The sequence below is a fragment of the Pseudorasbora parva genome, chromosome 12, assembly GCF_024679245.1.
Source record: "Pseudorasbora parva isolate DD20220531a chromosome 12, ASM2467924v1, whole genome shotgun sequence".
NCBI lineage: Eukaryota > Metazoa > Chordata > Actinopteri > Cypriniformes > Gobionidae > Pseudorasbora > Pseudorasbora parva.
In genome coordinates this window covers 45,870,351-45,895,209 of record NC_090183.1, presented here as the reverse complement: position 1 = coordinate 45,895,209, position 24,859 = coordinate 45,870,351, and the positions used below count along the sequence as shown (strand labels likewise).

General features: G+C 40.1%; 1 protein-coding gene across 2 annotated transcripts in view; it reads right to left on the bottom strand.

The window, feature by feature from the left end:
* Window positions 1-24,859, bottom strand: part of nav1b (neuron navigator 1b) — a 143,976-nt gene that overhangs the window by 34,396 nt on the left and 84,721 nt on the right. For both annotated transcript variants that reach the window (XM_067460494.1, XM_067460495.1), the window contains 10 exons: window positions 22,476-22,525; window positions 20,114-20,137; window positions 19,740-19,817; window positions 10,976-11,059; window positions 10,841-10,873; window positions 9,938-10,049; window positions 7,393-7,514; window positions 2,535-2,695; window positions 2,298-2,460; window positions 835-1,009 (listed from right to left, as the gene is read on the bottom strand). In XM_067460494.1, coding sequence (XP_067316595.1) covers window positions 835-1,009; window positions 2,298-2,460; window positions 2,535-2,695; window positions 7,393-7,514; window positions 9,938-10,049; window positions 10,841-10,873; window positions 10,976-11,059; window positions 19,740-19,817; window positions 20,114-20,137; window positions 22,476-22,525 — 1,002 coding nt within the window. The remainder of the gene's footprint in view (window positions 1-834; window positions 1,010-2,297; window positions 2,461-2,534; window positions 2,696-7,392; window positions 7,515-9,937; window positions 10,050-10,840; window positions 10,874-10,975; window positions 11,060-19,739; window positions 19,818-20,113; window positions 20,138-22,475; window positions 22,526-24,859) is intronic.

The following is a 24,859-nucleotide window of genomic DNA, read 5'->3' as shown; positions in this document are numbered from 1 at the left end:
ATGTGACATTACGTAAGGGAACAGCCTAGACTGATCGTTCACGTCAAAGGGTAGAAAATGATTGTTATTTGATCGGTAATATTATCACGGGCCATTTATAACACTGATATCTTGCTGTTATATATAGTAGTATGCAGTTACAAACTATATTTAGTGTTTGCTGATATTTTTGTGGTTGTGTAATATAATTTGAAGTGTATGAAACCTAAAATAAACATTAAAAGACACCGAGCGAAGTCAGTCTTTCATTCACTCAGTCTTTGGCTCAGCGCCAGTCAGCGCGCTAAAACAGATTTTAAATTTTGAATTCGGCAGTTGGTCACTGAGCGTTCTAATCGCACCGGTATGATCGTACGCACCAGGGACCAGCACAGAATGATCATACGGGTTTGATCGTACGTGTCAAAGGGTTAAAGTGACAGCAGCTTTGTAACTTTTCTACAAGTATTTAAATGAGTTTAAGTTAGTCGTCTGCTAGTGTGTCAGATGGAGCGTCACTGACTGGCTTAAACCATGATGGCATAATGTGCATTTATACAACTATAATACAATAATGCGCTGACATAAAAAATGAAATTTACTTTTGATACTTAAGTACTTTCGAAAACAAATACTTCTGTACTTTTACTTGAGCAAAGTTCTGTTTTTAAAAAGCCTTTATTGGGAATGGCTTAAGTCATTTTTTTAAATTGTAAGTGCCATACCTAATAAAGGCTTTTTAATTCATTCCTTCTCCTCTGTTTACATCTGATTGAGTGCTTTGGACCTTCCTGTTAGAGACTAAAGTGAGTTCAGGATTCAGCACACACTGATCTGTGGGTGGAGATGCCTCACCTGGGTAAGGCTCGTTCTGCCCCAAGGTTTTGCTGAAAGACGACACCGATTGCCGTGGCGACGAGACGCCCAATGAGCCGAGCCCAGAGGACTGGGAGGCGGAGCTTGGAGGTCTGGAGGCGGGGCCACCCGTCTTCAGCTGGTCGTTCTCCGCCTTCAGGTTCTCCACCGTGAGCTGTCAATGCATTTAATGATTTCAGGATTTCAATGTGCACTATGCAGTATTTTTGCAGTAAAATATCCAAAAACCACTAGGCCGGTGTTATATATTTTGTTCAGTTGAGTACTTACAATATCCCAGATGTTTCCAACTATTTGTAAATTGTGAGAAAATTGCTATTTTAACTCAGGACCGGGACGTGCCAGCATAGCGTCTGAGGGAGTCGCCTGTCAATCGCGTCATATCTGCGCTACCGTCGGTTTTATTCTGCAGAAGCGCTTTACTCTTAGCAGTGTGAACACGTCACCGCAGCGCAGAGTGAACGCACAGAGGAACGTCATAACATCATTTTAAACACACTTAAATGTATCTAATATGATAAACAGAGCTGCTTTATCTCATAATCATGACCGGAAAAAGCAGAAGTGTGCGCGCCCGGCGACTGTGTCCCGTCCCGTCATGATAAAAGTCCCGGTGCTGGCGAGCCGTGTGTGTGTGTTTAACAATCACTCCAGCGGCCGTGCTCAGCTCTACAACACTCGCTCCTGCTCTGCTTCACTACAGTAACGTTAATTACCGCATCCATCAACATGATTTCTGCCCGAGTCCTATTTTCCACCGGCTGTGATGTGAAGACCACATGTCCCACAATACTGCGCTCACACTTGGCGTCATCAAACTACGCCTTTGTTTAGAATAGGCGCCCTCCAGTGGACGGAAAGTTGCATAGTGCACCTTTAATGAGGGATCAAACAGAAAATCTTTTCTCTCCTATTTTGACCGAGCGAACCGGCTTCTTGAACACACTGTTTATTTCGTTGATTAATAATTTTTGTCAACAACATTTTTTCACTGATGACAACAAGATTGAGTTGAATGAAACAATCAACGCCGAAGAAGGTCAAAATACCAGCGCGATCAGAGATATTTACATAGAAACCTCATTCGACCGATCCGCTCGGGCACTCATGAGGCGTCTATGCAAATATATCTATGATCCCGCCGGTATTTTGACCTTCTACGGCAGAAGTAATGGCGTTGGGAACACTAGATGAGATTCGTCTGATATGAGGTAAAATAACACAAATACTGTTGTGTTTCCGGCAGAAAGCGATCGTTTCGTGTCTTAAGACATCAGTGTGTCGTCACGAGCCTCAGGGTTTAATATGGATTCGTTTGTCTGTGTGTTTTACTCTCATAGAAATACACACACCTGCATGTTGGTCCCCCCCCCCACACACACACACCTTCATGTTGGTCCCCCCACACACACACACACACACACACACACACACACACACACCTGCATGTTGGTCATGGCCTCCTGCAGCTGCTCCAGCTGATGTGCGGAGGTAAGCGCCTCCAAGCGTATATCCGTCAGCTTTCTCTCCTTCTCCCACAGCTCCGAGCGTAACTCTGACACCACCTTCTCATCCCGCTCCGTCTCCTCCTGGCCTTCACACGACCTGCCGCACACACCAAGATTACATCCCATAACGTACAAGTCAAATCATCTGTCTGTAATGTGGCCATGTCCTACCCTGATGTGGAGGGCGAGGCCTTTGCGGGGACATTCTCCACGTTGTGGTGTATTTTGGGTGAAGACGGGGCGGATGTGACCGGCGTTGCGATCTCCTCTATATCTGCGTATGGAGCTTTGGGACCCTTTTTACTGAAGGCCTTGTTGAAGGAGCTCCTCAACTGCAGGCAGAGAAAGACAAGTTTAGCAAAAGCAGCTCGTTTACAGACTGAGTCTCTCTTTGACTGTGTTTACCGGAATACTCGCCATGACGTGCATTTTTGGTTTGACCATTCAAAGCCAAACCCAATTTGAAATATTCGATATACAGTACAGGTCAAACGTTTGGACACATTACTATCTGTAATGTTTTTGAAATAAGTTTCTTCTGCTCATCAAGACTGCATTTATTTGATCACAAATACAGATTATTTTTTAAATATTGTGATATATTATTACAATTTAAAATATTTGGTTTTCAATGGATTTGTAACGAACTGCTCTGAGACAGAAGGTTGAAGATCCACACGCAGTATTTATTAAAGGGTAATCCAAAGTCGTAGTTCATTAAACAGGCAAAAGGTCATACACAGGTAGGCAGTTCAATCAGGCAAACAAAACAAGGGACAGAGGCAAAAGGGTAATCAGAGACAGGCAAGAAATCCAAAGAACCAAGAAATATGAAACCATAGAAACGCTCAGAAATGCAGTTGACACTAAACAAGACTTCGCCCTGAATGACAGCGATAACCAGGCTTATATAGGCAGAGGTAATGAGGTGATGAGACACAGGTGTAAACAGTGAGTGCTAATGAGTCCGGGCAAAGGATTATGGGTAATGTAGTTTGTGATGGCGTGACAGTCAGGGCTGGAGTGCCCTCTGGTGGTGATCACGGGCACTAACGCTGATGAATTGTGACAGTATTCTCCTTTAAATGCTGATTTATTCCTGTGATCAGAGCTGAATGTTCAGGATGGTTCCTCCAGTCTTCAGTGATCATGATCCTTCAGAAATCATTCTCAGATGAGGATTCATTAGGAGTGCTGGACACAGTTCTGCTGACTAATATATCTGAGGAATAAAAGGCTCAAAAGAACTGCATTTATTCAAAATAAAAACATTTTCAAATAATGAAATCTCCTTTACTATCAATTTTTTTTATCAATTTAACACATCCTTGCTGAATAAAATTATTGATTTATTTCAAAAAAAAAAAAAAAAGTGACTGACCAGTAGAGTATATTGTGGTTACAAAAGATTTCTATTTCTTTTTTTATTTTACGTTTTATTCATCAAAGTATTATAAAAAAGTATCTCAGGTTATGAGCATATATTAGTGAGCAGAACTGTTTCCAACACTCCTAATGAATCCTCATCTGAGAATGATTTCTGAAGGATCATGATCACTGAAGACTGGAGGAACCATCCTGAACATTCAGCTCTGATCACAGGAATAAATCAGCATTTAAAGGAGAATACACTGAAAAACTATTATTTTACATTGTAATAATATATCAATATTAAAAAAAATCTGTATTTTTGATCAAATAAAAGCAGGCTTGATGAGCAGAAGAAACTTATTTCAAAAACATTACAAATAGTAATGAGTCCAAACTTGTGCTCTGCAAAAAATGCTTTTCTTACTCAGTATTTTTGTCTTGTTTTTAGTCAAAATATCAAAAAATTCTTAAATCAAAGAAGTATTTACTAGACAAGCAAAAGTAATTGTCTTGTTTTGGGGAAAAATAACTAAAAATGAAGAGAGTTTTTGATTAAAATAAGATAAATATTCTTGTTTTCTGTTTGAATTAAGATTATTTTTCTCACCCCATTGGCAGATTATTTATCTTATTTTAAGCAAAAACTCTCTTCATTTAGAGTTATTTTCCCCAAAACAAGAGAATGACTTTTACTTGTCTAGTAAATGTTTCTTAATGTGAGAATTGTTTGATATTTTGACTAGAAACAAGACAAAAATACTGAGTAAGAAGAGCATTTTTTGCAGAGTTGCCTGTACTGTATATCGCCCATCCCTAGAATGCGGATTTGACCAACTCCATTATTACTGCACTTCAGAGTTATTGTAATGAGTGCTGCACACACACGCACACGCACACGCACACGCACACGCACACACACACACGAATGATAATGTTAAAGAGCACGGCTGGAAAACGTCTCCTGTAAACTGCATGTGTAAATTAGACTAGCACTTACCCATGAGCCACACAAATGGCTTCTGATTGGTTTATTTCGTTAGCAAACATGTAATTGCATTCGTTCTGCATCAGAGCGTCCACCAATCTTTCAATTAAAGCATTCAAACAGCAAAAGTAGTGCATATTAAACTGAATCTGTCTTTCTCAGCTGGGTTATTGTCAGCTAGAATCATGAATTAAATAAAATGAACTGAAATACTGAAATGAGAAAATATTAATAAATACTATAATAGTACATCAATAATATGTGACCCTGGAGCACATCAGCAGTCATAATCTCACGGGTATATCTGTGCTGATAGCCAACAATACATCATAAGGGTCAAAATTATCCATTTTTCTTTTATGCCAAAAATCATTAGGATATTAAGATCATGGTCCATGATGATATTTAGTAAATGTCCTACTGTAAATATCTCATAAATGTATTATTAGTAGTAATATGCAGTGCTAAGGACTTCATTTCGACAACTTTAAAGGAGATTTTCTCAATATTTAGATTTTTTGCATCCTCAGATAAAAAGGCCAAAAAGTAATGGCAAATATTTTTGAAACAAAAAAGCTTGTTGAATAAAAAATATGCATTGCATTAACTGTGCTTGTATTTTAATGCATTATATTTTTAGGACTTGCATTTTTATGGGCTAATATTCAACATTGTTGTATATTTATGATGTTTAAAAAACAATGAACACATTTTCATTATTACAAAAATCAATATTCATATTTACCTCTCAGATTTCACTTCCACATCTGTTTAAAAAATACAATCTATAATTTGTTCAATAAATTCACTTCCACAAGTTTGGGTGCTAACTAAAGATGATTTATTCAGCTTTCAGGTGAAGTTTAAATCTCTTATGACTGGTTTTGTGGCCCAGAGTCACAGATGGTGTCTACTCTGATGCTCGTCTGCAGGAAATGATGAAATGAAAGGATCATTTTCAGACATATTGACTGAGTTTTGTCCATATATTGCTAGTTTGGTGAGATGCTGATGTGTGTCTGTTGGATGGGATGGGTAAGTAACTCACCTCATAGACCTTTAATAGGAGCAGGGAAGCAAAGGGAAGAGATCACAGTCACACTTAACCGCATGATAGCAAACAATAACCTACATATAGCACACATTCAGGCATTCTGTCATTATTGGCAGAGCAGATTTAATGCAACAACAGCGGTGTTACAAACACATTAACGATTAACAAAATATCGTATCCCTGCCGGAACAAACATACTGTACTTGTTAAACGTGGCCAGACTATCTATCCACATTATTTCCCAATATCCCAGAATATAGCGAGCGAGAGAGTTTTCACCTGGTGTGAAGATACCACACTCAATGACTCACTAATAACTGAATAAATATCACTAATGGCTGTTATTATGATATCAAAACCAATCTCTGGTTTCTACTAGAGGCAAACAGAAAGATGAACTGCTATATCAGAGGATTAAATGTTTACCTCTACATTTATTATCTGTCATTCCAAGGTGTAACCACTAGATGGCCGTATAGCTCTCTCTCTCTCTCTCTCTCTCTCTCTCTCTCTGAGTCGCAGTGTGTGTGTGTGTGTGTGTGTGTGTGTGTGTGTGTGTGTGTGTGTGTGTGTGTGTGTGTGTGTGTGTGTGTGTGTGTGTGTGTGATGCGTAAGTTTAGGGGCAGGGGCAGTGTGTGTGTGTGTGATAGGTAGGTTTAGGGGCAGGGGCAGTGTGTGTGTGTGTGTGTGTGTGTGTGTGTGTGTGTGTTGCGTAAGTTTAGGGGCAGGGGCAGTGTGTGTGTGTGTGATAGGTAGGTTTAGGGGCAGGGGCAGTGTGTGTGTGTGTGTGTGTGTGTGTGTGTGTGTGTGTGTGTGTGTGTGTGTGTGTGTGTGTGTGTAGGTGTGTGTGTGTGTGTGTGTGTGTGTGTGTGTGTGTGTGTGTGTGTGTGTGTGTGTGTGTGTAATGGGTAGGTTTAGGGGCAGGGGCAGTGTGTGTGTGTGTGTGTGTGTGTGTGTGTGTGTGTGTGTGTGTGTGTGTGTGTGTGTGTAATGGGTAGGTTTAGGGGCAGGGGCAGTGTGTGTGTGTGTGTGTGTGTGTGTGTGTGTGTGTGTGTGTGTGTGTGTGATAGGTAGGTTTAGGGGCAGAGGCAGTGTGTGTGTGTGTGTGTGTGTGATAGGTAGGTTTAGGGGCAGGGGCAGTGTGTGTGTGTGTGTGTGTGTGTGTGTGTGTGTGTGTGTGTGATAGGTAGGTTTAGGGGCAGGGGCAGTGTGTGTGTGTGTGTGTGTGTAATGGGTAGGTTTAGGGGCAGGGGCAGTGTGTGTGTGTGTGTGTGTGTGTGTGTGTGTGTGTGTGTGTGTGTGTGTGTGTGTGTGTGTAGGTATAAGGGCAGTGTAGGGGCATAGAATGTACAATTTGTACAGTGTAAATTCCATCATGCCCATGGAGAGTCCCCACAATTCACAAAAGCACAACATGGAACAACACACACTCTCACACACGCACGCACACACGCACGCGCACACACACAAACGTGGAAAAATAAAAAATCACCGACAGATCGGGCTGGGATTATCATCTAGGCAACTGTATTAGGTTTGCATTTGGATACGACCCACACATTAGACATCTTTGATCCGCTAACGCCCATAAATGACCAGAGTCTCTGAATCATCCTCACCCAGCTCTTCTTCTTCTTCTTCTTGGCTTCCTGTTCCTTCAGGCTGCCGGCGCTGGAGTGACTGGTGATGCTGTTCAGACTGGAGATGCTCTCTGACGAGTTCTGCCGGTCCATCTGCAGCTCTGGGAGAAAAATACAAGAGGTTTATACATTAAATCATTAAATACTAAAGAACATCATTAATTAAAAATGGTCTTAAAGGGATAGCTCACCTTAAAATGAAAATTAGCCCATGATTTACTAACCCTAGGTGTGTATGACATTCTTTTTTTAGACAAATAAAAGTTGAGTTATATTAAAGCTACACTGTGTAACTTTTTTAGTTTATTCTTAGCTAAAAACACTTAGTTCTTTCAAAAATATATGTGCTCATTAATGTATATTTACTTCTTTCTAGTAATAAAGTATTCTCGTAAGTTTATAATATGCCATTGAAAACACATACGGGTGAGGGGTTCGAATGCCGGCCGCCATGTTGCTCCTCCATCTTGAAAGTACAGTAGCCAAAGAGGGACATACCCGTAAATTCAAGCTTCGCCTTTCGCGTTTTAACACTCGAAGGCACTTATGAACGAGGTCGAACTGGATGTTAATCTTGGACTAAATCGGCCACCGTAGGAGTTAAAACGAAATCAGAATTGAGAGGAACAGAAACTAATATTCACTGGATGGCCATATACCTTTACACCGCTAGATGGGGGAAAATATCATACAGTGGAGCTTTAAGAAAGTCCTGGCTAATCCATAGGCGTTTCTCAATGTCAAGGCTGCTTCCTTGGAGGGACGGATCCTTCCAAGTCACTTCCTTCAGAGGCGAGGCGAGGCTCCTCTATAGCATTCGGAGAACACGTAAACGGAACAGGCTAGCAAGTGCACGTCATTGCGTCAGTGAAAAGGTCCGTTGGCCATCAATAACGTTATGTGTAACGTTATTTGTATTTTTTTTAATATCAATACAGTTGTAATTTGTACCGGCATTTAAACGTTAAACTTTACTTATATTTACTACGGTTATAACAAATGTTTGGTAACGTAAATAAAAGCATTGTGGCAATCAGCGAGGTGAGGGGCCGTGAGAGCGGGCCGGTGGAGTGATGATGAGCGGCAGCTGATCGCCACACCGGTCTCGGCTCACGGCGGAGTGACGGGAGTATAAATAGAGGAGCGTGGAAGACGAGAGAGGACCAGGCCTGGACTTTATGTTATGGTTTGTTTATGGTTTATTATGTGTGTGCGGGCAGTCGCCCGTGAGGGGCTGCCCGCGTTACTTTCATTTTGTTTATTATTTATTATAAAGTTGTTGAACGTTCGCCGGTTCCCGCCTCCTTCCTTCCCATCTACAAACCCCGATACAAGCATATTGCCCCGTTCACGCTCCGACTCCGCCAATGTCTTAAGATAGCAAAGCTGCGCGCATAGGATTGTGGGTGATTTGAGAACGCGATGGCTACTCATATGCAACTCTTTCCTGGCATATTTTTCGAACGAAGGACTCAGTCCTTGGTTGAAATTCGGAGGATCCTCGACATTGGAACAGTCCTTCGTCGGATGTTGATAACGTGGCATCCTTGGAATTCTGGCTTCCGAGGATCCTTCCTTGACATTGAGAAACGCCTCATGTTTTATAATGGCAGGGATTGTTGCTCTGTTTTTAAATTTTAAAATATGGATATTTTTCTTACACAAACGCATCAATTATATGACGTTAGTTATATGACGGACAGATGCACTTTTATGGACTTTAACAACAGAGCGACAATCACCGCCATTATAAAGCTGGAATGAGCCAGGACTTTTTTTAATATAACTCAACTTTTATTCGTCTGAAAGAAGAATGTCACACACACCTAGGGTGAGTAAGGCCCCGTCCAGACGAAGTCAGCGCTTTCCTAATCCGATCTTTTTTTTTCCTCGTTTCAAGAAATATCTGCGTCCACACGAGATTACAAAAACGGACTAAAAACGATGTAGTTTGCATGCCAGGCCAGTGTGTGGCGCTGTAATTCTGCCACATAAATACACTAAAAACGGAGAAGAAGAGTTGTGGCTAGAAGGGGTCAGAGGTGAGGCAAAATCTCACAATAAAATAACAATAAATACATTTGCTACTTAACAGATGTGTTTTATTAACGCCTACACCTACCCCGACCCTAAACTTACCCTTACAGTAATGCAGATACGGTTATTAAATGACGCGATATTGATGTGCGCATGCCCAGTGCCCGTAGTTGTATCCTTTACTTCTTTCACCGTGCTGGACGTAGTGTGATAACATCACCGCTTCAGAAAATATACGGATTCGCTGTACACACGAAGACGGAAGATGATCGTTTTCAGATTTACCCACTCTGGGTCCCGGTTTCGAAAAATATCAGATGCATGCTTCTAAAACGCCAGATCCGTGTGGACGAAACGCTGATACGGTACAAACTTTATACGTATACAGCTGAACGCGTCTCCGTGTGGACGGGGCCTAAATCATAGGCTAATTTTCATTTTTAGGTGAGCTATCCCTTTAATGATCTGGTTGTGTTGGCTGTGACACCTTTGGGTGTGGTGGGGGGGGCATCGAGGGGCCCTTGAACGAGACTCGGGGCTTCTGTGTTCTTGCACGTCAACACCTCTATGGTTTCCCTCAGGTCCTGTAGCTCAGAATCCTGAAATCATAAGGCCAAGATAAATTAACTGTACTCACCAAGGCGGCATTTATTTGATCAAAAAACACAGGAATATTGTGAAATATTATTAAAAATGTAAATCATCTGTTATCTGTGAATATATAGTAAAGTGTGTAGTAAAATGTAGTAAAATATGTAGTATGTAGAATATGTAGTAAAATAGTTCCTGTGATCAAAGCTGAATTTATCATCATTACTCCAGTCTTCAGTGTCACACGATCCTTCACTAATCATTCTCAGATGAGGATCTGATCAGCAACACACATTTATTTTTATCAACGTTGAGAACTGTTCATATTTTTGTGGAGACTGTCTTACATTTTATTTCTCAGGATTCTTTGATGAATAAAAAGTTCAAAAGAACAGCATTAATTTGAAATAGAAGTTTTTTTTGTAACGTTATAAATTTCTTAAGACACTTTTGATCAATTTAATGCATCCTTGATGAATAAAAGTGTAATTTTTTTTTTTACAAATTACATTTTTAGGCTGCTCTGCCTCAGCGGTCTAACAGCGCTAGTCAATGTCAAAATGACAGAGATAGCCAATCAAATCAAAGGAGGCGGGGCTTAATTTTGACAGACGATGAGTGCGAATTCAAACGTTTTGACCTGTCGGAGCAGAGTAGACCAATCACAAAAGACTGGCCATCTGACCAATCAGAGCAGGCTCACAGAAAGGAGACACTGAATCCGTCTAGTCGTTTGAGTGTCAGAGAAAAATGTGGTGTTGTGCAGTGTATGCTATGAGAAAAAGAAAGTGTTTTTGACCTTTGATGCATGTAAACCTGTTGTAGGAGAATTCTGAAACAAAATTAGGAACCTTTAAAATAGCATAACGGGCATTTAAAATAAAAACACCAATAAATCAATGTTCAAGAGCTTATGGCCTGGCAGTAAACTGACCTTCTGCTCAGAAGTGACCGATAGAGTCTGCAGTCGAGCTGTCATGAGGGCCAGGCTCTGTTCAAACGCAGCCACCAGGTTAGCCTGCAGACAGGGACAGGTTAGTGTCTGACACACACACACACACTCAGACGCGTGTGTGTCTCCATCTGGACATCTGGGAAGGAGCGACGGGAAAGGACGGGAATCAAAACAGCTCTTGAAATGAATGGATGGATAGATGGATGGTGACCTTCAGGCTGGAAAGGTTGCCATGTTGACAACACACACGCTACAGAAGAGTGTGTGTGTGAAAGAGACGATGGACTCATCCTGATAAAAACACACAATATCCATCATGCTTCTCACTCCGACTCCGGCCGCGCATGCTACTGCATCACATACTAAACTAAAAACTCTCCCGCGTGATGCTGTGGCTGGTTGCCAGGGTGTTTCTAGGTGGTGTGAGCTTATGGTTGCTATGCAGTTGTTCTCAGTGGTTTCTAGGTTGTGATTGACAGGGCATTGCTATGTGGTTGCTAAGGTGTTCTGAGTGGTTACCGTGTGATGGATTTGCTGTGCGATTGATCAGGTTTTCTCACTGGTGGGTAGTTGCTTAGGAATGGCTAGTGGTGTTGCTCTGCGGTTACTTGGGTGCTCTCAATAGTTGCCAGATTATTGCCAAGTGGTTGATAGGATATTATGTATGGTTGCCACTGCATTGCCATGCTTTTGCTTGTGCTTTGCTGTTGCAAGGGTGTTACTAGTGCGTTACTAGGGTGTTACTAGGGAGTTTTACGAATGGTTGCCACGGCATTACCATGCGTTTGCTTGTGTTGAGTGTTGCTATGCTGTTTCAAGGGTGTTCGGTGTGGTTACTAGGGCGTTGCTATGCAATGTGTTCTGAGTGGTTACTAGGGTGTTGCTATGCAATGTGTTCTGAGTGGTTACTAGGGTGTTGCTATGAAATGTGTTCTGAGTAGTTATTAGGGCATTGGATTTATGTGATCACAGTGGTTGCTAGTGTTACGAATGGTTGCCACGGCATTGCCATGCTTTTGCTTGTGTTGAGTGTTGCTATGCTGTATCAAGGGTGTTTGTTGTGGTTACTAGGGCGTTGCTATTCAATGTGTTCTGAGTAGTTACTAGGGCATTGCTATGAAATGTGTTCTGAGTGGTTACTAGGGCGTTGCTATGCAATGTGTTCTGAGTAGTTACTAGGGCGTTGCTATTCAATGTGTTCTGAGTGGTTACTAGGGCATTGCAATGAAATGTGTTCTGAGTGGTTACTAGGGCGTTGCTATGCAATGTGTTCTGAGTGGTTACTAGGGCGTTGCTATGCAATGTGTTCTGAGTGGTTACTAGGGCGTTGCTATGCAATGTGTTCTGAGTGGTTACTAGGGTGTTGCTATGCAATGTGTTCTGAGTGGTTACTAGGGTGTTGCTATGCAATGTGTTCTGAGTGGTTACTAGTACACTGGATTTGCTATGTGGTTGCTTGGGTGTTCACAGTGGTTGTTAGAGTGTTACGAACGGTTGCCACAGCATTGTTATGTGGTCACTAGGGTGCCATTTAGTGGTTGCAAGAGCATTGCTAAATGGTTGTTAGGATGTAGTGAATAGTTCCAGTACACTATTCCATGTTGTTGCTATGTAGTTGTTGTTGTATTCTGAGGTTGTATTCAAGCAGTTGCTAGGGTATTTCAAGTGGTTTCAAAGGTGTTTTGGGTGGTTGCTAAGGGTGTTCTTGGTGGACATTGAAAGCACAAATGATGCAATACAAGTCACACACAAAATTGAATACTCTGGGTTAGGGGTTTGCTCAATTAAGCAAAATCAACTTTAACCCTCATTAGTGCATTTATATCTGTTGCGGTCGCCACTTTCAGCACTAATGCCTGTTTTGGAAGCGCGAGTAATGCATGAGGGGAAAAAAATGAAAGTTTACAGAGTTTCAGTGACATTATTACATTTATATCCGTTTTGCAAATATTGAATTCTCTTTCAAGTCTTGCGCTTAAACGGACAAACTCACACAAGAAGTATGTCAGCATGTCCATCTTGATGAGTATCCAAGCAGACATAGTCTGAATATGCCTTAAGAGGACTTTATAGAGTCGAGAAAGACGAGCATATCCCTGCATTAGGTCTTAAAGGGGCAGTAGCCTTTACTGCTGTCTGTTTAATGTCAAACAAAAGATAAGGACATCACTCACTACTCTTGATTGAATAGCTTTTGTAAGCTTTATAAGGATTCATCTTTAACTAATCTATTTTTCGGTTTCGATTTTGATTTTGGTGCAACAATACATGTGACAAATAACGTTATACGTGACGTCAGTAACATTATAATCGGGTATGGTCTATTACTGAACCGATATGGAATCGTCCTCGTCTGCATCGCATCAAAGAAACGGTTAATTTCAGCACCCCTAATGCCTACTTCACATCATCATTCAGCGCCACACTAAAGCTGATGATACGGGGTAACTTTTGGAGCAATGTTGCTGAAAGACGCTGCTTGGGCACTTTCCCATTGAGGTTGGGCAACACACTGCAAAAAATGCTCTTCTTACTCAGTAATTGTGTCTTATTTCTAGTCTAAATATCAAAAAATTCTTAAATAAAGATGCATTTACTAGATAAGTAAAACAAAATAAGATATTTTTCCTTGTTTTGTTGAAAATAAAATCTAAATGAAGAGAGTTTTTCCTCAAAATAGGTAAAATGATCTGCCAATGGGGTGAGAAAAATAAAGTTGTTTCTTGTTTCCGTCCCAAACAGAAATTTTGTTTTCCTTATAAGACAAGCAAAAAATATCGTATGTAATTTTACTTATCTAGTAAATGCATCTTGATTTAAGAATTTTTAGATATTTAGAAAGAAATACTAAATAAGAAGAGCATTTTTTGCAGGGCATATTTCTATCTGGATATCCAAAAATAAACATATTGCCCATCCTCAACGGGAAAATACCCGCAGCAACATCGCTTGGCAAAATTGCTGGGCAACATTGCTCACAAAGTTTCCCCGTGTATCGTCAGCATAAGGGCAGGGAGGCCTACGAGGGCACACACACATGCAACAGCGACGGATGGGCTGCGAGTGACAGAACAAACCTGGCCTGCCTGCAACAGCCAGAAACGCCAGGAATCAGCCAATCATCAGAGGCCGGAGAGGACACCAGCCGGGGAGAGAGGGAGAGCGCTGTTAGGACTATAGGGCCACAACTCTCCATCACACACACACACACACACGCACGCACAACATTCTGCATTTTTATTTTCTAAAAAAAAAAAACTCCTCCTGTGTGATTTATAAGCCTTTTGTAAAGTGGGGCCATGGGTAATGTCCTCATATTTCACCCTCTCCTGTAATACCTGTGTCATACCCATGGCATTATACACATTTGTGTCCTCATATGTCACAAAAACATGCCCACACACACACACACACACACACTTAAACACGCGCACACACACACGCACGCACGCACTGGGATCAGCATCAGGTGATTTACAGTTTAAAGCACAGTCACTGAAAAAATGCTCTTCTTACTCAGTATTTTTGTCTTGTTTCTAGTTCAAATATCTAAAAATTCTTACATTAAGAAACATTTACTAGACAAGCAAAAGTAATTGTCTTGTTTTGTGGAAAAATAACTCAAAATGAAGAGAGTTTTTGCTTAAAATAAGATAAATAATCTGCCAATGGGGTGAGAAAAATAATCTTGTTTTCTGTTTGAATTAAGATTATTTTTCTCACCCCATTGGCAGATTATTTATCTTATTTTAAGCAAAAACTCTCTTCATTTGGAGTTATTTTTTCCCAAAACAAGACAATTACTTTTGCTTGTCTAGTAAATGTTTCTTAATGTAAGAATTTGTAGATATTTGAACTAGAAACAAGACAAAAATACTAAGTAAGAAGAGCATGTTTTGCAGTGTGCAGCCCTACTCAGTAGTGTTGTAGTCAAGACCAGACCAGACCAGACCAGACCAGACCAGACCAGAACTCCTTAAATTAACCCAAAAGATCCATCTACTATCTGAGAAAGGACTTATATTTTATTTATAAATGTGATTAGATTAGTAAGAAACTATAGCGCTGTTACCAATCAAACCACTGACGATAAAATGAAATCTGAAACAATTACACCTAATTTAACATTAAAACATTAACATAATTTAACATTCGCAGAATCATTTATTCAACCGATTTGTTCAAAGCAGCTGATTCATTTAATAACAAAATGTTGCCGAATTAGCAAAGACATAGTTTAAAATCTGTCATTTAATATTAACTTATTGTTTATTAAACGTTTGGATAAATCTGACATTTAATATTAACTTATTGTTTATTAAACGTTTGGATAAATCTGTCATTTAATATTAACTTATTGTTTATTAAACATTTGGATAAATCTGTCATTTAATATTAACTTATTGTTTATTAAACATTTGGATAAATCTGTCATTTAATATTAACTTATTGTTTATTAAACGTTTGGATAAATCTGACATTTGCAATCACGCTTGTCTTCATGAAAACAGATCTCTTGCTCTTGTGATATTGCTTATTTATATGTAAAAAAAAAACTAAATCTCAGAATTTTGTGGGCATGTATATACATTTTGGCCATTTTTGAGATAATGCTGCATTGCTTTTGAACCCGGCAGCAAAGTTGAAGTTAGTGATTGTGTTTTAAGCATTACATTTTACATGAGATCACATTAATGATGTTAAATCAGACAATGCACCTGCAATTTAGGGATATCCTCGCAGTTGTGGTCTTGAGATAAAATCCAGAATCCAAGACAAGACCAAGACCTTCAAAAACTGGTCTTAAGACCGGTCTCGAGTACTACAACACTACTACTCAGACAGGACTACTTTTCCCTGAGGTAAAGATGTATAGATGATTTTAATCCTGCTCGAATCCCACTGGGAAAACTAATCCTGCCTGTAGATGAGCGTCAGCGCAGTGTGTGACTGAAGCCAGGCGAGCTGAAAGCAGGTTAGTGTGAGAAGTGATCAATTACTGACACCAGAGACACAGATTTAAAACATTAGACATATTATAATGATCAGCATTGCACGGCAGCACTCATTCATTCATTTATAATCCTGGGGAAACAAGCAATGATTATTGAATAGTTTAGAAAAGTGGTAGAATGTAGAAATGCTGGTGAGAGTGATAAACAAACAGAACAACATATTATGGACATTAAAAGGGTTAATTCACAAAAAAAAAAAAAATCTGTCATTAATTACTGACCCTCATGTCAATCCCGTAAGACTTTCGTTTATCTTTAGATCACAAATCAGGATGTTTGAATGAAATCTGAGAGGTTTCTGTCCCTCCAACGACAGATACGCAACTTCCACTGACCCTTAAAAAAGTTCATTAAAGGATGAGTTCACTTTAAAATTAACATGTCCTAATAGTTTCCTCATCCCATCTCATCCCAGATGTTCATGTCTTTCTTTCTTCAGTGGAAAAGAAATGAAGTTTTTTGAGGAAAACATTCCAGGATGTTTCTCCACATGATGGACTTCAATGGGAACCAACGGCTGAAGGTCCAAATCAATGAGGAAGAGCTTCAGAGACTCTGATGATCCCAGAGGAGTAGAGTCTGATCCAGACAAACCGTCCAACATTTATAAGAAAAAATAACAATTTATAATAACTTTTTAACCTCAAATGCTCAACTTTGTTGTTGTTTGTCCGTCGGAACGGTCACATGACGTAGGTGGAAGTGCCGACCCAGTGTTCAAACGAATGTGCAAAGACTAAATCAAACGCCCTTTACACAAATAAAGGGAAAACAACGATGACGGACGAGAACATGAGATGGAGTTTTTCACACTTCCACCTTCGTCACATGACCTTTCCGATGTGACATCATCAGACGCCGTGAAGAAGCACAACACCGAAGTCGAGCATTTGAGGTTAAAAAGTATTTTTGTTTTGTCTGGATCAGACTCTACTCCTCTGGGATCATCAGAGTCTCTGAAGCTCTTCCTCATTGATTTGGACCTTCAGTCGTTGGTTCCCATTGAAGTCCATCATGTGGAGAAAAATCCTGGAATGTTTTCCTCAAAAAACTTCATTTCTTTTCCACTGAAGAAAGAAAGACATGGACACCTTGGATATGATAGGGGTGAGGAAACTATCAGGACATTTTAATTATGAAGTGAACTAAACCTTAAAGAGATTGTAAAAGTATAATCCATATGAATTAGTTGATCTAGTCCAAATTTTCAGAAGAAACACGAGAATGAACCTCATTGGTTCGCACACGTCAAGCGAACATGCTTGAGCTTCAACTGATGTGTGCGTTTATGAATGTTTAAATGTGAATAAAAACCCAAATTAAATCTGCTCATCATATAAAGCGATCGAGTCTCTTCAGTAAATGTGGACTAAACCGCTCAACTCATATGGATTGGTTTTATGATCTGAAACAAACACACAGCGGATCAGAGAGTCTCACATGCACAGTCACACACACACACACACACACACACACACACACACACACACACACACACACACACACACACACACACACACACACACACACACACACACACACACACACACACACACACACACACACACACACACACACACACACACACACACACTGCCCCTAAACCTACCCATCACAGGAAACATTCTGCATTTTTACTTTCTCATAAAAACTCCTCCTGTGTGATTTATAAGCCTTTTGTAAAGTGGGGACATGGGTAATGTCCTCATATTTCACCCTCTCCTGTAATACCTGTGTCATACCCATGGCATTATACACATTTGTGTCCTGATATTTCAAAAAACATGCCCACACACACACATTCTCACATTTATGAACCGCATCAGTGGTAGTTATGTAGTTGTCAACGGGACAGAAACCTCTCAGATTTCATTGAAAACGTCCTAATTTGTGATCCAAAGATGAACGATAGTCTTACGGGTTTGGAACGAAAGGAGGGAGAGGAATTAATGACAAAGTTTTAAAATTTGGGAGAACTAAATCTTCAAATATAAAGACTCAAATTGTTCTAACTATATGACACCAGTGTTGGGTAAGTTACTCTAAAAAAGTAATGAGTTACTACTAATTACTAATTACATCTTCAATAGTGTAATTAAATTACTGCACAAATTACTCTCTCCAAAAAGTATTTAATTACTTATTACTTTCTAAATCCTATATTAACCTTGAGTTAAGCGATTCAAGGATAGACATGAAACGGATCTTTAAATGTATTCAATTAAACAATATAAAACTACATAAACTGTTCTTATTAACTAAACAAATGTGGTCTTATTAACTGATTATAAATGTGCAAAGGATGCATAAAAACATGCATTTTTAAAATTGTATGTTAATGCCAACTATTGTATTACATAAAATTATTCAACAATCTATAAACAGTATCAGGAGTAACTGTAATTAAATTACACACACACACACACACACAAAATCAGAGTAATCTCTTCCTTTACTTTTTCAAGGGAAACGTAATTAAAATACATGAACTAATTACACCCAACACTGTATGACACAATACATGTGATTTATATGATATCAAATCTAATAATATAAATATGAAATAAAACAACAAATAAAAAATATTGAAAATATATAATATAAAGAAAAAAAAGAGAAATATGATTAAGAGATGTATGTATATGTATTACTTTAAATCAGCACTGGGTAACTTTTGCTCTCCGGGTCCCCCTACAGTTTGGAAAAAATAATGTCCTCTACTACTGTCGTAAGCTCTGTCCTCCTACAACAGGGGCATCCTACAGTCAGCCCTGAGCTAGTGATGCGCGGGTCGTCTCATAACCCGCGGACCCCGTATGTCTATTTAATGGTCGCGGGTGCGCGGCGGGTTGTAAAGATATATCCAGTGGTGCGGGGCGGGCCAAATAACTTCATAAAAGCGTCCCGCGGGTCGGTGCAGCACTAGTTCCCCTGAACACTGCAGGAGGAGTTCACATGCAGGTGTTCTTCTGGCGGCGCGTGTGAAATGTCTTCATCCCAGGTACAGTCAGTGGCAGATGCTTCAGCATGTCATATGAATATCATTTCATGGGTTTTATTTTTTTCAAACGCCAAATAATCACGATGCTCACGTTTACAAGCCAGCGTCATTATAGTAGTCTATTGGTTAGCGTTTGACAGAATCTATATGATACTTCAGTTCAGTGTTTGAGTGGTAGCTCACCGTAACAAGCAGGACAGCATCGGTCGGGCACGCCTCCTTCAGCTCACGCCGACGAGCAAACGCTGGTCACATGCTGATCCTCGTCCTGCCTTTAATCCCATCATTTTTTCATTTCCTCTTATTGCTTTCCTCCAACAAAACCTTTTCTTTCTTATTTGTCTCTGCTGCTTCGGACATGACTATATTATCCGACGAACAAAGTTGGGCTCGCACGTCTGAATGTAAGGAAGTGTGTGTGTTGGTGGAAGTGACGTATATGCCGTAAAGCAGTCGAATTTTGTAATTCATTTTGTTTTTGGGTTACTACCCGAAACCTGAAGTTTAAAAGTACGATTAAAAACGAGACAGACCCCATCAGGCTACGGCAGACGTGTCATTCAACCTATTGTAAGTCGATGGATCATCACAAGAGTCTTGAAAATATATTATGAAGGTTGAAAAGTTACCTAGTGCAGTTTTAAAATAATACCAATAAAATAGAATGCAGTAAAATAACCCTGATTTTTTAAAAATCTGAAATTGTGTATAATATTTCCGCACGTACGTTTGCTGAGAGTTGCGTGGTCAGGCTGGCCACTTTATCCTGAGACGACTCGAGCTCACGCCTCAGTATCCGGATTTGCTGAGATGGAAAACAGGATGCAAACATTAAAAAAATCCATATTTAGCACTATGGTACTTGCAAAACTCAGATATATATGGTTAGCAAATGATGGTTTATGCTTAAAATTATAAGTATGATGGCACATTAAAAGAGAACTATGGTTGGTTGCTGTGCATGTCGTTTAGCTGCGGATCTCGGCCAGAATGAGTTGCGGTGTGGATCAGACTATCAAACCTATGAATGTTTTATATCTTGAGCAGAAAATAAGAGGAAGCAAAGCTGAGCTGACAACAGCGTCATGAGAAAAGTCTTACCTCTCCCTGCATTCTCTCTTCAGTCTGAGAGCGCATGATACAGAAATGGAGATAAAGACCAAGAAAGGTGAGCAAGAATAGGAGAGAGAGAGAAAACTTGTGCGTTATTCTGTCACCATTTCAGGGGCGGCGTTTACGTAGACAAGCAGCTCATTATGCTGCTGCTCTTTAGTTCTGGTGCAGCGACGAAAAGCAAATTTAAGCATTTAAAGGGTTAAGGCCTTCGCACACTGAGTCCGTAATTCACATGCAAAATTTACACACGTCAAAAAATAAATTCGACCGCACGTTATGTCCATCATGCTTGCACACTGCATCCGAAACTTTCGTCCATCAAAAACAAATTATAATCTGCGTTTTCGCATCCGTAAAAACGCATTTTGAGAGACGTTTTGACAATTTAGAGCCACCATAGGCTACATATTTTATTCTAGCAAAAATACTACAAATTAAATATTATTATATCACAGCTATAATTATAGCACATCAACTCTCTGTAAAGCTGTCCGTCAGTCTGTGTGTGTGTGTGTGTGTGTGTGTGTGTGTGTGTGTGTGTGTGTGTGTGTGTGTGTGTGTGTGTGTGTGTGTGTGTGTGTGTGTGTGTGTGTGTGTTCGTGTTCAGATCCATAGACATACTGCCAGTCTCTGTTCGGGATCAATTGATGTACAGAAATTAGTGGTCTTCTTTTTAATATGGGACTCCAGTATCGCTAGCAAAGCATCAAACTGAGCCACTGACACTGAAACTTTGAATCGGTCGGTCTGGATAATCCCGTCTGATGAGGGGAAACTCTCCTCTCTACGCGATCGCAGGAGTGGATGAACACAATCTCCTCAGGACAAACAAATCATCCCCACTAGACGTGACTTTGTCTTGTTTTGCATTTTTTGTCCATAACGCATTCATTAATACACATCGGACTCAGTGTGCAAAGACCTTAAGTTCACCCAAAAATGAAATTGATGTCCTTAATGACTGACCCTAATGTTGCTCCACACCCGTAAGACCTCCGCTCATCTTCACACACAGTTTAAGATATTTTATATTTAGTCCGAGAGCGTATGCAAGTGTATGCACACTATACTGTCCATGTCCAGAAAGGGAATAAAAACATCATCACAGTAGTCCATATGAGACATCAGTGGGTTAATTAGAGTCTCTTGAAGCAGAGAAAATGCATTTGGGTCCAAAAATAACAAAAACTACGACTTTATTCAGCATTGGCTTCTCTTCCGCGTTTGTGTTCAATCCTCAAATAAAGATTTAATTTGGTTATTTGGATGACGTGACATTGGCGATCCGAATCATTGATTGATTCACTGACTCATAACCGTTTGAATCTTAAATAGTACACAATTTTAACATGATTAAAAATACATACAGAGTGACTGGAACCATTTTTTTAATCATAGAATACGCTTGTTTGTTCACCTTCACAGTTTGAATATAGTTGATTTTTCCTTTCATTTATTTTCAAGATCGAAGGTAAATTATCCAATGTATTATCTGCACTTGTGATTTGTATGTTGTACTTCTAGCCACAACGCAGCATTAATAAAAACAGCAGCCTAAAATAAATATGTTTTTTGTCACATGTCACATTTGGTTAGGACACAATGAAAGCTTATAGGTCTGTTTCAGTATTTGGACTGATTTTGTATTGTTGTTAAGTCTGTTGTTAAGTTCTTTTAGTGTATTTCGGTCCACATTTTGTTAGATATAATATTTGGGAATGTCATTATTGTATGGCCAGGACTCTGTATCATTCACTCTCCCTGCATGTCCTTTTAAACCCGTAAGACTTTCATTCATCTTCAGATCACAAATGAAGATATTTTTAATGAAATCTGAGAAGTTTTGTCCCTCAGCTTCAGTTGAGCTTCTGTTTACGTTTGCAGATCAGTGTTTATATGTGAATAAAAGCATAAATTCAATCTGTTCATCAAATAAAGTGATTATATCTCTAGAAATTTTGGACTAAGTCACCAAAACCCAAAAATAGTGGCGTAGCTGTCAATGGAGAGACAGAAATCTCTCAGAGTTCATTCATTAAGAAGTTATTAATTTGTATTTAGAGGATGAACGAAAGTCTTACGGGATTGACATGAGGGTGAGTAAATGATGACAGGATTAACATTTTTTGGTGAACTATCCCTTTAAGAGAAACTGTAAGAATTAAAGGGCCAGATCAGATTTTGTGCTCCATTCAATTTCATTCAAAAGAGCATGAAAGTGTGGATTTCTCCGCTTCATCTATATAATAAAGTTCAAGATTGCGCTTTTCTAGAAAAAAGAGGATCTAAGCATCATTTAACATCACCATTTGAACGAATACAGAAATCCTCGTCAGTTTTTACTCACCGAATAGTTGGATGAAGCATTTGAGGCCAGAGACAACACAGATCCATGAACTGAGGGAAAGAGCACAACGCATTTTGCTTTATAATTCTGGTCAACATGAAACCAATTTATTGTTAAACTTACAAAATAATCTATTTTCAAATGAAACATGACATTTAACAAGGAAAACATAAGTAGAGACTTCATTGCTGTTTAGAATAACATGCACTGATGAATCATATAAACAAGGACTAGAAACATTTATTAAAGAAAATCCTGGTCCACTTAGCGTTCGCATTGGCAATTTAACACCGAACCTAAAGGCATAGCGGTACGTTCACAACCTGATTGGTCGGCTTGTATTAGATAAACACTATACAGCCTAATATCTGTCTAACATCTGTCTTATATGCACATGAACTTTAATGCCATCCCATTGTCAATCCGTAGGGTTTAATCTGGAGTCGGCCCACCAGCTCCAGCTCTTCTGGGAAGGCTTTCCTCAAGGTTTAGGAGTGTGTTTATGGGGATTTTTGCCCATTCTTCTAGAAGCTCATTTGTGAGGTCAGGCACTGATGTTGGACGAGAAGGCCTGGCTCTCAGTCTCCGCTCTAATTCATCCCAAAGCTGTTCTATCGGGTTGAGCTCAGGACTCTGTGCAGGCCAGTCCAGTTCCTCCACACCAAACTCCTCATCCATGTCTTTATGGAGCGACGCTTTGTGCACTGGAGCGCAGTCATGCTGGGACAGGAAGGGGCCATCCACAAACTGTTCCCACAAAGATAGGAGCATGAAATTGTCCAAAATATATTGGTATGTTGACGGATTAAGAGTTCCTTTCACTGGAACTAAGACGCCATGCCCAAACCCAGAAAAACAACCTCACCCCATAATCCCCCCTCCACCAAACTTTACACTTGGCACAATGCAGTCAGGCAGGTCCCGTTCTCCGGGTGACCGCCAAACCCAGACTCGTCCATGGGATCGTCAGACTGAAGCGTGATTGGTTGCTCAGAGAACACGTCTCACTGCTCTAGAGTCCAGTGGCGGCTGCTTTACTCCACTGCATCCCACGCTTTGCATTGCTCTTGGTGATGTAAGGCTTGGATGAGCTGTTTGGCCATGGAAACCCATTCCATGAAGCTCTTTCCGCTGTTCTTGAGCTCATCTGAAGGCCACAGAAGTCTGGAGGTCTGGAGCTGTTGACTCTGCAGAAAGTTGGTGATTGACCCTTAGCATGCGCTGACCCCACTTTGAGATTTAACTCTTCGTGGCTGAGTTGCTGTTGTTCCCAATGGCTTCCACTTTGTTATAATCCCACTAACAGTTGAGCGTGGAATATTTAGTAGTGAGGAAATGTCAGGAATGGCCTTATTGCACAGGTGTCAGCCTATCACGGCCCCACGCTTGAGTTCACTGAGCTCCTGAGAGCAACCCATTCTTTCACTAATGTGTGTAGAAGCGTCTGCAGGCCGAGAGCTGGAGTTATACACCTGTGGCCATGAAGAGATCCAACACCTGAACTCAGGGATCTGGAGGGGCGGCTCAATACTTTTGGCAATAGAGTGTATGTTTGGAACTTACCGAACATCCATAACAATGCTGTGCGCTTGGATGTGTGTAGCTACGTATGATGGTATTTTGACCAGCTTGACGTGTTTTGGTTCAGAAGACAACGTTCACACTTCAGAGCAATTGCACCAGGGTTTGTTTTAACACAACCAAACATGCCAAGTGTGAACACCCCAACGTTTGGACCAGGAATCACAGAGTAATGAAACTTATTTAAGCTCTTAAAGGACAACTGCGGTGAGAAATGACCTTAGGGGTGATTAACAGATGGTCAGCGAGTAGATCGTTCTCTGGGATGCGTTTTCATGAAAATCAAATGTTTTATCTCTAAAAACAGATTAGCTTATAACGCTTGTCTATGGGGAATAGAATGAGTGAAATTAAATGGCTAGTTAATACCACTAACAAGGCTCAAAATAGCCTCACACTAACACGGCAGCATAATGAGGGTCCCTACAGGCAAACCGAAGCATTGAGAACTTTGTAAGAGTACAAACAGTTTAATAAGAAGATACTTTATAAACACAGTGCATTACGCGATTACAGACGGCAGCCATCTTGGAAAACGAGTCGAGTCGAGCCACGAACACTGTGCTAAGTGAGCTGGTCGATGGGAATTAAGTTTGGTAAATCTAATTAGATGGACATTTTAATTTGTATTTATTTATTTTCTCTGTCACGTTCAGTGCTTTGTTCCGGAAACAACAGACCATATGAGACTCAAAGTCACAGTTCATCACTTAGCAGAGCGCTCGTGGTTTGATTCGTCAAGATGGCTGCCGTCTGTAATCGAGTAATGCGCTGTCTTTATAAAGTATCTTCTTATTAAACTG